General features: G+C 46.7%; 1 protein-coding gene and 1 long non-coding RNA gene across 4 annotated transcripts in view; both read left to right on the forward strand.

Moving 5' to 3' along the window:
* Positions 1-12,465, forward strand: part of LOC307226129 — a 207,822-nt gene that overhangs the window by 30,983 nt on the left and 164,374 nt on the right. The window lies entirely within an intron of this gene.
* Positions 1-12,465, forward strand: part of LOC307225748 (TGF-beta-activated kinase 1 and MAP3K7-binding protein 1) — a 49,452-nt gene that overhangs the window by 26,849 nt on the left and 10,138 nt on the right. Inside the window, exon 4 of one of the 3 annotated variants that reach the window (XM_079993844.1) lies at positions 465-3,415. The exons of 1 other annotated variant lie outside the window; for it this stretch is intronic. In XM_079993844.1, the coding sequence (XP_079849970.1) occupies positions 465-683 (219 nt within the window). In that variant the 3' untranslated portion in view covers positions 684-3,415. Of the gene's footprint in view, positions 1-464; positions 3,416-10,417; positions 10,552-12,465 lie in introns of those variants that run through there. One more of the 3 variants, XM_079993843.1, reaches the window with a different exon arrangement.

The raw sequence follows: 12,465 nt of genomic DNA on the forward strand, positions 1-12,465 counted from the left end.
GTACACTAAACAAGCACATCCAATCCCAGAAAGAGGCGCCGCCTTCTGTGTGGTCAATTGGAGCACCCACATTAGTGCTGCCTTGCTTCTGCCAGACTTTTTCATGACGACAGCAAAATACATACAACAGGTTGTGGAAGCAAGCCTTCTGCCAAATCATCTCCCACTGAAATGAGTTCCTCTCCCCAGTTGCTCTCTCTCTGTGGCTTCTTTCCTGAACTTGTACTCTCTCTAGAGTGTGCCAAATCTTCTTCTTGCTTTAGGATGTATTTGTGTTTTAACTTGTTAATTATAGTATGTCTCATGCGCTAAGTTAATGTCTTGTGCACTAACCACTACTAATCCGGCTTCTGTTTGTTTCTCCTCGGTATGCTTCCCTTTCTCTCCCCCCCCCCCCCCCGCCCTCACCAAATGCCCTTTTTCTTCCGGAAACCTCTCCCGCACTGCCGCATCCTCCCTTAAAGGTGGGCCAGTCGTTCCTGGCATTCCAGCGATACCAGCTTGGCGCCGACTCAGCCCTCTTCTCCCAGGACTACACGGACCCGAGCCAGGAGGCTGGCATGCCTTACGCTCCCTACACAAACGAGGATGACACTATAGATAGCTTGGGGACGTACCAACAGGCCCCTTCGGCAGATGCATTTGATGCTGAGGCACAGGGGTACCAAGCCCAGGACTACTGAGAGCCGGTGGAGCCCTCCCCCCTCCCTCCCCCTCTGCCCGCTCCCCTCTGCCACCAACAAGCCAAGGTGCAAAACAAGACACAGGTGCATCAGAGTCAGAGGGGGCTCTTGGCCGCTCTCCAGCCTTCTAGGGTCTCTGTTTTTATTTCTTATTTTTTAAAAAAAACAGGGTGGGTGGGGAGAAGCAACAGCCCTGACACCTCTTCCCCACTTCTGAATTCGCCACCCAAACCAAATTGTCGATTGCAAAGTGTTTTGCGGTCCATTCTTCAGCGCAGTGTCGCCCTCTCTTTGTAGGAGAAGCTGCCGAGGGCAGGAATTCACCTTTTTCTGTAGGGGGGGGATGGGGTGGGGGAAGCATGGCTGCAGGGCAAGTGGGGGGTGGGGAATAGTATGGCTGAGGTAGTATCCGAGGTTGACATGTCTGTGTGTGAGTAGTGAGAAGAGAGAACAGGACTTGGACAGGTAGGCAGACCTGGGAGAGTGAGCATGCAGGCATGCAAGGGTGAGTGCTGTGTAAGCTTTGTGTGGTATCAGTGATATCAAATAGGACTGTGATTTGCCCTTTACCTGAAATTACAAAGATTCACATCCATTCCTTGCCAGAGTTGACAGTATTGAGCTACGAAAGGATACTCGCTTCGCTAAATTTCACAAACATTTTGACCCCGATAAGAGTGCTTGTTTTTTCTAACTGGCTATGTAAGGCTTTTATAACAAGCATGTATTGTGCTTGGGTGCTCGCTCAGCTTGCATTTTTGGAGAAGCCATTGGGAGCGCCCAACAGCAGTCTGAGCCTGTGGCAGAGGTATCATGCAACTGGATCGCTAAGAGCAAAGTGCAGGTCAAAGTTAATCCCAGTTGAAAAAGTACAAAGTGGCTGTGAGCATTTGTTTTGGGTATGAGGCAGCTCTTTCTTCCCGGGAGAGGAATATAATTCCCTACCCATTCCATGTCAAGCTAACACATGGTCCGATGAACTGAGATAATTTGCTTTTTGGTTTTTTTTAATGGAGGAAAAGTGTTGAGAGCCTGCAAGGAAGTCTGCAAGGAAATTTTTCCGGCACAACCAAAATCCACAGGAACATGCAGTTTTAAAGGAACATGTAATTTTAAATGTTACTCCAGCTGTGTCTCATTGATGACTCAACACAGGGTTGGACTGGACTGAAGTGGGATCCCAAATCCAGGGCAGAGGCGATTACATGGGAGAGATTGCCATAGGCTTACATAGTGCGGAGCAAAGTTCAATAGGGAAAATAGCTACCTACAATGGTTTGGAAGATCTTGGCAAAAAGGCTTAGATTATTTGTAATCTGGACACATCAGAGCCCTGGCAGAAATGGTTCAATGTGCCAAAATTCCTGGAAAATATTAACCCATCTTCACCGTGTTGTAAATCAAGCTTCCGTTGAGCAAAATTACTATAGCTTTGTTGTAGCTCATTAGAAAGCTCCCTGCTTCCAAAGCTGATTTTTGCTCTCGGTTTATATGAAATTTGTCCTTCTGTACAAAGTATCGGGGAGAATAAGCCACACCTACAGCTTGATCCAATAGACGTTTACTTGGAAATAAGCCTCAGTCAATTCAAGGAGGCTTACTTTTGAAAAAATGTGTCTATTGGATTACATCCTAAAGGTGTTTTTGCACATACACGTAATAATGAACTTCTAAAAAGAGGTGTATCAGAACCTCCCTGCAGACCACATGTAAAGCATCAGTTAGCACAGGACCATGTTAAGATGTCATGGTCAGCTGCATTGGACTAGATGATCCTCAGGGTCTCTTCCAACTCTATGATTCTATAATTTACTTGGTGTGCAGTGTAGTAAAGCAGAAATTATTTACTGTAGGGTCTTTCCCAACCTGGAGCTTTCCAGATGTTACAAGCTACACCTCCCAACATCTCTAGCCGACATAGCCAAAGATCAGCAATGATGGATATTCCAAAACATGCAGAGGACTCTAGTCTGGGGAAGGCTACTTTACTACATGTTAACTTGTCATGTAGAAGTACCCTCTGTGACTGCAATCCTTGAGATGAACAACATCATGGAAGAGAAAGAATTAATGGGACTGGCTTGCATGGACACTGGGCTATTCAAGCTTACAACCATGGCAGCCTTTGCCAAGTGGCAAATTTGTCCACTGGACAAATTCCCTAGCTTTCCTGGAATTAAGAGGGAAGCCAATTTAGCTCCAGGGCTGAGCAGACCGTCTGTCACCCCTGCTATCTTTGTGCTCAAGAAGAATGAAACCAGAGTTTCCATTTGGTGAACACATTGCCACGCTGGGAGAAAAGACGGTTGTGTTAGTAAACTAGAGCCTGAATATTCTAGATTGGGTGAGATAAGTGAAAGTGCCTGCCCTGTGTTATGCTCATCTTCCGTTACCCCTTCATGAGCTAAGCATTCAATAAATGGTTGAGAGAGCTGCAAAGAGAACACACCCCTTGCATCTGTGGAAGCATATTGACATCGCAGCACTCTCTTATTTCAAATTAATCTATTTGAAATAGTTACAAGCTCTCCCATTCGCTTCTTGTTATTCCTGATCAGATGAATAATCATTCAATCTGCAGATAGCAATGCATTAAAACATTTGGTAGAAAAACCTCCCATAGCTCTTTCTATGTATCTGATCCTTTCAGCATTACCAGAAAAGAAAATGAAAAAAGCTGTCTTGGCCATTTGTGTTTTCACACAAACAGGGAAATACAATGTGAAAAGTGACCCAAAGTGAGTAGGGTGGTGGCATTTGTTTGCCCTAGACTCTCTGCTGCCTTCTGAATCTTAATCTCTTGGTTCCTGATAGCTGGAACTCGGTTCATGTGGCTCTGTAGCTCAGGCATGTTATCTTAAGAGTTTCATGCTTTCAACATCCCAGGAGATAATTTCCTTGCTGGTCAGCTGGAAGACTTAGTGAGCTAAGGACTATATAGTTAGGATGAGATCTATGGATTTCTACACCAGAACATCACAAACCAAGGCACTACATGGGCCCTGTAAATGTTTTAGTCTGCTCTGGGTGATTGCTTGCCAGGGGAGTATATTAATGCAACAAGAAGTAGGCAATCTTGTTAAAAGAATGTTTTATATGTGCTCAGAGCCACAGTGGCTGCATAAAATCATCTGTGGAACATAATTAGCAAACACCAACTAGTTCCTCACTTATTAATCATCCATTTGTAGAAATGCCTGCCTGCTTCTAGTTGCATCATCATGCCCCAGTGACAAGCATTTTCCCAGAGCCAGTCTAAAGAAAACAGTTTTGCAGTTGACTGGTAAGAAATATATCCTAGAGGAAGGCACACAACAGGCCTGAAGAACATTTTGATTGTAGCATTACAATGTAGAGATCAGGAACAGAGCACTACCTGTCAAGAATGCAGGGAGTGCATAGCTCTCAGCCCAGAATGAAGAATCAGTGCTCACCTGAATATGCCACACTAGTTCCAATACTACGTAGTCCTTCTCCTATGTAAAGAGAAGCCTGCTTTGGGTCTTCACATTGCTGAAAGCATCACCTGTATTTTATGAAGCTCCCACAATCTTGGTCTTTAACGTATGTGTAGTTGGCCTTGCCAACATGACAGGAATAGGTTGGTTTGACCAATTTGTAGCCGAGTCTCTAAGCTGATGCCCTCCAGGTGTTTTTGACGCAGTGCTGGCTGTGGCTGATGGGAGTTGTAATCCAAAATACCTGAAGGATACCAAGTTGGAAAAGGCTGCCATACATTTTTTTTAAAATGTAAGCGAAGAACAGTGTTTGGAGTAGATGTCATTTGGCCACTGTTTCACTTTGCCAGGACCCAGCTAGGAAAAAGATAACTGAAAAAGACACAGCTGTGGCATCAAGAGAGAAGCCTTCCTTTAAACAGCATGTTGTTATTTAAATTGAGAAGACATGGGACCTCTCTCAAGGGATGCAGTGGGAAGGAGCCAGTGTAGTGACAATGGGTCTTCCTCTGGTGTGTGGTTTGCATGTTGGTGTGAGTGTGGGTGTGTGGAATTGCCTCTAGATCCCCTGTTGGTACCTCCTTTCTAGAGATCCACTAAATACTGTGTGTGGCTAGAAGCCGGCAGGGAGTGAGACATGGGGTATAATAGCCTGTTACTCATAAAGCACAAAGAGGAACAAAGTCTCTCGCTTTATGGTCCCAAGAGAAAGCAATATTGTACAGGGCTTGAGGGAGGGGAAAATGTTCTCCATCCCAGAGTTCCTCTTCTATTGGGATGGCCTAATATTTAGGCTTGCGGGTGGGTATTTTACTGAGTGGGTTTCTTTATAACTGTGGTCAAGGAGAGGTCTTTTCTTCACTCTCCCCCTGGAGGGAAAGAGAGAAACATGGGATTGGAGGGTAGGGAGGGGGGGAGGAACCCAGTGTTGCAGCAAAGTTTTATGGGAGTCCATTGCATTCTTTACACGTGGGGGTGGAAGGGGAGATGGTCCATTTTTCGACATCTGTTCCGTTAGCAGATTTATAAATGGGGTTTGCCTTGGGGAATAGGCCAAGACTGTGTTAAACTACATATGTAAAAACTGAATCCTAACTTGTGCAATGGGGATTGTTTTTACATCTCCTTCCCTGTCACATATGGATAGATTCCTAAGACCAAACAGAAATGCTTTTCCTGGTTATGCACAACACACTCACAAAACTACGAGAATACCCTGCACATAACTCTGGTGGAACATGTCAAGTTCAGGGGGTCCCAGTCCAAGGAGAAAGCGTGTAAGGCCATGAATTGCAGTTAGTGCTGGCACACCTGTAGAATTGTTGTTACCATGTGTGATAAAACTTTCACCTGGAAAGAAAACTAGGTTCTACTCCTGTCCTGGCCAATGGCCCATCTTGGCCTTTTCTCCTTGCTCTTTGATGATTCCCAGTTAGTATTTGTTGGTATATTTTCTGTTTTATCTGATTGGTGCAAGAACAATTGTTTTGGGTGCGTTCACAGCAGTTTTAATTGCACAAAGAGTGTCCATATAGCCAGAAAATGTGTGTGACGATACTGGTTATCATGCTGTGTAAGCCCGTCTGGGCATCCTTCAGTGGGCCAGGCATTCCATGCATCTGAGGAGATAATTCTGGAAATCCAGAAATTGCACTCCAGCGATTGGTGTTTGATTATGCTGCTGGAATACCTTTGTATCCTGTGAAGCTACAGTCTAGCACTGTGTTGCACATAAATATTTGCCATATATGATTACTGCAAACCATTTCATAGTTTATAGAGCAACTGAATTATACCAGTCTTTCCCTCAGTCAACACGTCAAGTGTGAAGGACCAATGAGCATCACTTGCACATAGCGGACATGCAGGGAGCTGGGATCAAGTGTTGCTTCCTGATACATCCGTGTGTGTGTGTGTGTGTGTGTGTGTGTGTGTGTGTGTGTGTTACCAACACATACCTGCCTTTCACACTTTGTGTTTCCCATGGGAAACTCTTGACATACTCTGCTGAGTCAAATGTGAAGCAGTTCTAAATTGATGTTATTAAAAACCCATTCTCATTGTGCTTGGATACTGCATGATGCTTCTGTAGTGTGACTGCAACCTACAGCTTTGAGTTACTCAGACTCATGGAATGTAAGCCATGCACACAGAGAGAAATATTGTTAAGCACATGAGACATCTCCCTGTCAAAACAGTACTGTCAACCAGGGCCGTCCAACTTCTGACCCACCAATCCAAATGTGGCCCACCACCAGCCCGGTAGTGCGCCTTTCAGGTGTTTTGGGTCCCAAGGGGGCATCAAAACCAAGAGTGTTTATTGAACCTACTGGCTTGAGATCTGTGTTTACTGGTTGATGAGTTGGAAGTTCTGTGTGTCTACTGTAGTCTTTTAAGTGCCCCCCCCATCTCTAGATAGAGGCCCTTCTGATGCACCAATATCCAAGAGTGCAAACCAGCTCGGTGTCATTCCAGTTCCTTAGCCATTGCAGCAAAAATAAGGTCTCCTTTTAGCTCCAGATAGGCATACTTCTTGCACATCTTGGGAATAATGGAAGAGAGACTCGCTATTTGATGCTGCCAGTCCCCCATAGCTTCACACACACGTGGGCAGAACCTCGTATGCCTAGACAGGCAGTCTGGTCTTAGGAATCTAAACTGGAACATATTTGAAAATATGATATCATAGACCTCAGTTCATTTTGCCTCATGCGACGCACACAAAGACTTGTTCTGACATTCTCGTTGCTCCTGGGGCGTTGATAACATTGTGGGGTCTCTACAGCCCTCATCTACAGCATTACTGCCTCTGTATAGTATATATATTATATATGTATAATATAAAACTATGCATATGTATATGCATACATATGTGACAATGAAAGGGTGGCCTGCTCCATACAGGATCTACAAAACGTCCGATGAACTACAAGCCCTACCCCAACTGGCCCATTTTCTCCTCCAGTATGTCTCCCTCAACTAACATAAACCCTGCCACCCTGGCACCTGTGTTTACGACGTCCTGTATATTTGTGGTTAAAAAAAGTGAAGGTGGTAACTACTGGTGTGTCTTATCAATAAAGTTATTACATTCAAAAACAATTGTAATGGTGGTGTTATGATTTCTTCCCCCTGGGTTTAAATGTTACATTGATCATTTATATCTGCATTTGAAAACCTTGTACAGTGTGTTTTTCCACACATCTGCACCGTATAATTAAAGCACTGGTTCAACACTTGTAATGGTTGTGTTTCCACTGCCCACCCCCACATTCTTGGAAACTATAGTTTGTTAAGGGGGCTGAGAGTTTCTTAATTCTCGCCACTGAATTTCCCATTGAAAGAGCTTGTCCAGTGAAGAACGTGCTCTTGAACAGCCATTCTTAGCATAAGTAGACAGCATTGGGTTAGTCAATATGGTTTCCTCCAGATGACATTGGACTCCAACCCCCATCATCCCTAACCATTGGTCATGCAGAATAGGGCTGATGGGAGTTGAAGTCCAATAACATCTGGACAGCACCATGTGGGCTCCCTTGACTGATGATCTGACTCAGTGGAAGACAAGTGCATACAAAGCTGAGCAGTATCAAATACGTATGTACCCACGTTAACAGCTGCTGGAGGAAAGACTTGGTACGGTCTGGAACAGGAGGAAGTACTGAAAAGTGACCCTTTGAGTACGTGCAAAGTGGATTTCTCTTAACTCTGGAGCATATCCACACTATACATTTAAAGCATATTTAAAGCACATTATTTCCTCCCAGGGACGCAGGTGGCGCTGTGGGTTAAAGCCTCAGCGCCTAGGGCTTGCCGATCGAAAGGTCGGCGGTTCGAATCCCTGCGGCGGGGTGCGCTCCCGCTGCTCGGTCCCAGCGCCTGCCAACCTAGCAGTTCGAAAGCACCTCCGGGTGCAAGTAGATAAATAGGGACCGCTTACCAGCGGGAAGGTAAACGGCGTTTCCGTGTGCGGCTCTGGCTCGCCAGAGCAGCGATGTCACGCTGGCCACGTGACCCGGAAGTGTCTCCGGACAGCGCTGGCCCCTGGCCTCTTAAGTGAGATGGGTGCACAACCCCAGAGTCTGTCAAGACTGGCCCGTACGGGCAGGGGTACCTTTACCTTTACCTTTATTTCCTCCCAAGAATCCTGGACACTCTAGTTTGTTAAGGGTGCTGGAAATGGTAGCTCTGTGAGGGGGAACTTCAGTTCCCAGAATTCTTTGGAGGAAGTCACAAGCTTTAAATGTGTGTTGAATATGCTTTAAATATAGAGTGTCGATCTGCCCAACAACTCATGCTCGGCTGGTATAAACAGATTTGAGTGCCACCTACCCCTTTCTAAAAATTAGCCATGAGTTAAGGCTATGTAATGAGTAGTCTTCCCATATAGCCTGTGGTTGCTGCTGATTAATGCCGCTAGCAGTGACATTAAGATGTCCTGTACATACCTATTTTGGGAATTAGCTACATTGAACTCGGTGGGAGTTTGAATAAGCATGCAAAAGATCAGGCCACGCTTCTGCCAGTTTGTTTCTGGCTGTTGGCTGGCTGTTTCCAGGTATAATTCATGGTGCTCATGCTAAATGATTCAGGCCCCAAATATCTGAGAGACGGCCTCCTTCCCTGCATTCCCTTCAGGTGTTAAAATCAGCGGAAGGAGCCCACTTGGTAGATCTACTACCCCCAGAAGTTCAGAAAGTGGTGGCCCAGGAAAGGGCATCGTTCTCTGTGGCAGCCCCTGTTTGCGCCCCTCAGAGGGGCTTCAGGTGCCTTCACTGCACAGCTTTCAGGGAATGCTGAAGTAACATATCTTCACCCTGGCCTTTGATGTGTGTTTTCTGAATCCACCTTATTCCTGTGACTAATTTGTTCTAACTGTTTTTAATATTGAAGGGCAGGCAATAAGTTTATTTATTTAGGTATTTATTTTATATAATCTCCCTCTCTACAGTTGCTTAGCAGTAAGCCCTATTTAAATCAGTAGGGCTTGGTTCTGAGTACACCAGCTTAGGGTCATGCTGCATAGGACACAGGTAACCATGGTAGCTTCAGAGTAGCGTAGGCTTCGCCAGCTCAAAATTTTTCGATCTCCCAGTAGGTGACACTTATATAACCCAAGTGAAGTAGCTGAGTGCAATAAACTTTATATGAACCATGGGTTTGCATAAGAACATATTGTCAATTCCAGGCTTCATTGTACTGGATGCTTCTGAGTTCGTTATGTATGGCTGGAACTGCCTCCTAGATTACCTGCCTGTGCCACCACTGTCTGCTCCTTAAACCTTCCTTTTTCCATGAAGACCATGGCACACATACGCACATCTGTGTGTGTGGGTGTGTGTGTGCGCGCACACACACACACACACACACACACACACACACACAGAAAGCTCCCATGCCCTACGGATTCTATTGTCAAGTCTAATTATCCGTCATCGAAATAAGTTTATATTCTTCCTCTGCTTCCATCTTCCTCCTCTATCAAATGTTAAGATTGTAAGCTCCTCAGGGCAGGGACACTCTGAAGTAGTGCCACATATATTGATGGTGCATAGGCGGAGCTACAGTGCAGCCAGTCACTTCACCACTGATGACGTCCACCACAAATATGGGACAGATTTGTACAGCCACAACAGCTCAGTGCATGCAAAAGATTCAAGATTATGCCTTTGCTACGTTCAGGGTCACAACCAGTCACTGCACACTGAGCCAGTGGTCTGATTCGTTATAAGGCAACTTTGTTTTCGGTGTGTGTGTGTGTGTGTGTGTGTGTAATTAAGATGCCAAAGGAAACTGGCGCATTGCTGTCCACTGCACCCTTCCATCACCATCGAGAGCCTCTTTGCCCCATAGCCGTTCTCCAAGAACGGCTTGGAGAAGTGGTTGTTGCTATTCAACGGCGGTCCTTCTGCCACCTCCAGGATCACAGATGCCTCCCTTTGGAATACTAGCTGCTGGGGACGAGCAGCAGGATGCGGATATGGAGCTCATGTCCTGACTTCCCAAGAGGCGCCTGTTTGGCCAGGGTGGGAAATAGGATGCTCAGCTAGGGGGCCTTTTGGTCCGATCCAGCAGGGCTCCTCTTATGTTCTCCCCGGAATACGCGTACAACCCACCCGCCGCGTCCCCTGGAATGCCTGCAATTTCATTTTTTGACCTGACACAGAACAACTTCCAGCAAGCGGGGAAGAAGATGGGAAGAGCCAGTTGCCTGCGATGCCTCCCTCCGTCCTCCTGGGGGCGCTGTGACCGAGTTTTTTGTGTTTTGTTTTTACACTTCCTGTCCACCCGACGGACGCTCTCGCCGCTTCCTCTCGCCTGCTCCTCCTCTCCCTTGCCAGGGGAAGGGCGGAGGTTGATGTTGCTTCTGCGTAAAGATGGCGGCGGCGAGGAGGAGTCTCCTGCAGAGCGTGAGCAGCCGAGCCTGTTCTAGGGGGGCGCTATGGGCGGGAGCTCTCCGGGGCCAAGGGGAGGGTTCGGGGCCCCTGGGCTTCCCTCTCGAGGAGGCGGCTCCCGTCTTGGGAGCACAAGGCGAGGGTGGTAGCCTGGGAGCGAGAGAGGGAGGGTGCGAGAGGTGGGTTCGTGTATCTGTGCAAAGCAGGCATTGGGAGCCTGTAGCCCTCCAGGTGTTTTTGGGCTCCAGCGCCCATCATACCCACCCAAAATGCCCCGTGAAGAGGTATGGTGGGAGCTGTAGTCCACCAGCCTGTGAAGGGCCAGTTGCAAAGAAAAAGGCGTGTTGCTCTCCTGCCAGAGCCAAAGGAAAACAGGGCGCCTTGTGCCTTTAATAACGACATCAAGCGAAGGTATTTGGGACAGGTGCAGCTCACAACGGGAGCACTGAAAAGAAGCTGCACTTGTCAGTCACTCTCTGCAACACGGTGATATAAGTTCTGCTCTCCTCTGCTTCTGGTTAACCGGCTCCAGGGATGGGAGACCTATGACCCTCCATAAGTTGTTGGACTCCCATCACCCCCTCCATCCCCAGTGCCAGCAGGGCCCATGATGGGAGCTGTGGTCTCCACAAAATGGGCGAGGCAGGGGGACAGGTTCTCTGTCCCTCTCCTGTTCCTGCTACCATCATCATTAGCACCACTAGCTGCAGAGAATGTAGGATGGGTGTAAGGATGCCAGTGCCAAACTCCTAAAGGGCTTGTTGAGTTGCATAGAAGAAGTAATTTCTTCAGAGGCTGCTGCTTCTCCAGTTTCCATACCGAGATGGGGAAAAGCTGCCCCTGGGAAAATTTTCTCAGCCTGGGGTTTGAGACTGGCAACTCAAGATGTGTGTTTGGGGGGACGGGACACCGATGTAAGTCAGAAGTTAATGGTCCCCAGATAGGAAGTTTGTGGTTGTATTATTTGTCAATATGTATCTGGGAAGAGCAGAGAGAGGTGGTTTCCACAATTCCTGATGCTTTGATCAGCAGAAGGTGGTCTCTTTGAGGGGAATAAGCTCCTCCTCTCCTCAAGTTTTTGTGGTAGGGAAAGGAGGGCATAATAGAAGAATTGAAAGCAAAGTGTGATGCCCACAAGATGTGCTTATTTAGTACTCCTGGTCCTCACCATTCCCATATGTTTTGCTCAAGTCCCTTGCCTGTGACCTCTCATCTGTCTACACTCCAGAAAAGGATCATAGTAGGGTTCCTGAGGACTGCATGGGGTACCCCAGCATATCTGTGCACTGGTGCCTGTCCAACTTTGTACCAGCTTTTCAGAGCCCCCCTTTCAAATTTGTGGATTAATGCTAAAATATTGATCCTAAAGCAAATGTATATGCGACTGTGTGTCTCTTGAATGTACAGAGAGAATTGTGCAGGTGTTTCCAACCCAACCCAGTGTGGCCCACCAAACTGAATGCATTCATCAGCTGCATATGGCAGTCTGTCAGAACCTAGATCAGGGACCCCAAATTTATGTTCACTGCCATCCCTACAGGGTTTAGTGGATCTTGGAGAGCCAATCAACTAAGGAGATTTCCCTCTTCTCAATAGATGTAGAGAGGAAAGCAGGAACATCTTGCTAGATAGAAGAGGGACATGTACCTTGGCAAGCACTTTGTGAATCTCATGGCTAGATCTTTTGGATTTAGTGGCCCTTGGAAAACAGTGTTTCTCAAATCCCTGGTGAGCCACAGTACAAGGTGGGATGTGTTCATTTAGTGGGGTGTGCAGACCTTTTTCAGATGTTGGCTTTCCTCAGCAAATCATAGTCTTTCCATGGATGACCAGCATAATGACATGCCAAATATCCACATGCGAGCAGGAAATTGGGCCACTCTGCATCCCCATCACTGCTGGTCCAAAGTTAGTAAAAAGATTAGTATG

This window comes from Podarcis cretensis (genome assembly GCF_951804945.1).
Source record: "Podarcis cretensis genome assembly, chromosome: 10".
Taxonomy (NCBI): Eukaryota; Metazoa; Chordata; class Lepidosauria; order Squamata; family Lacertidae; genus Podarcis; species Podarcis cretensis.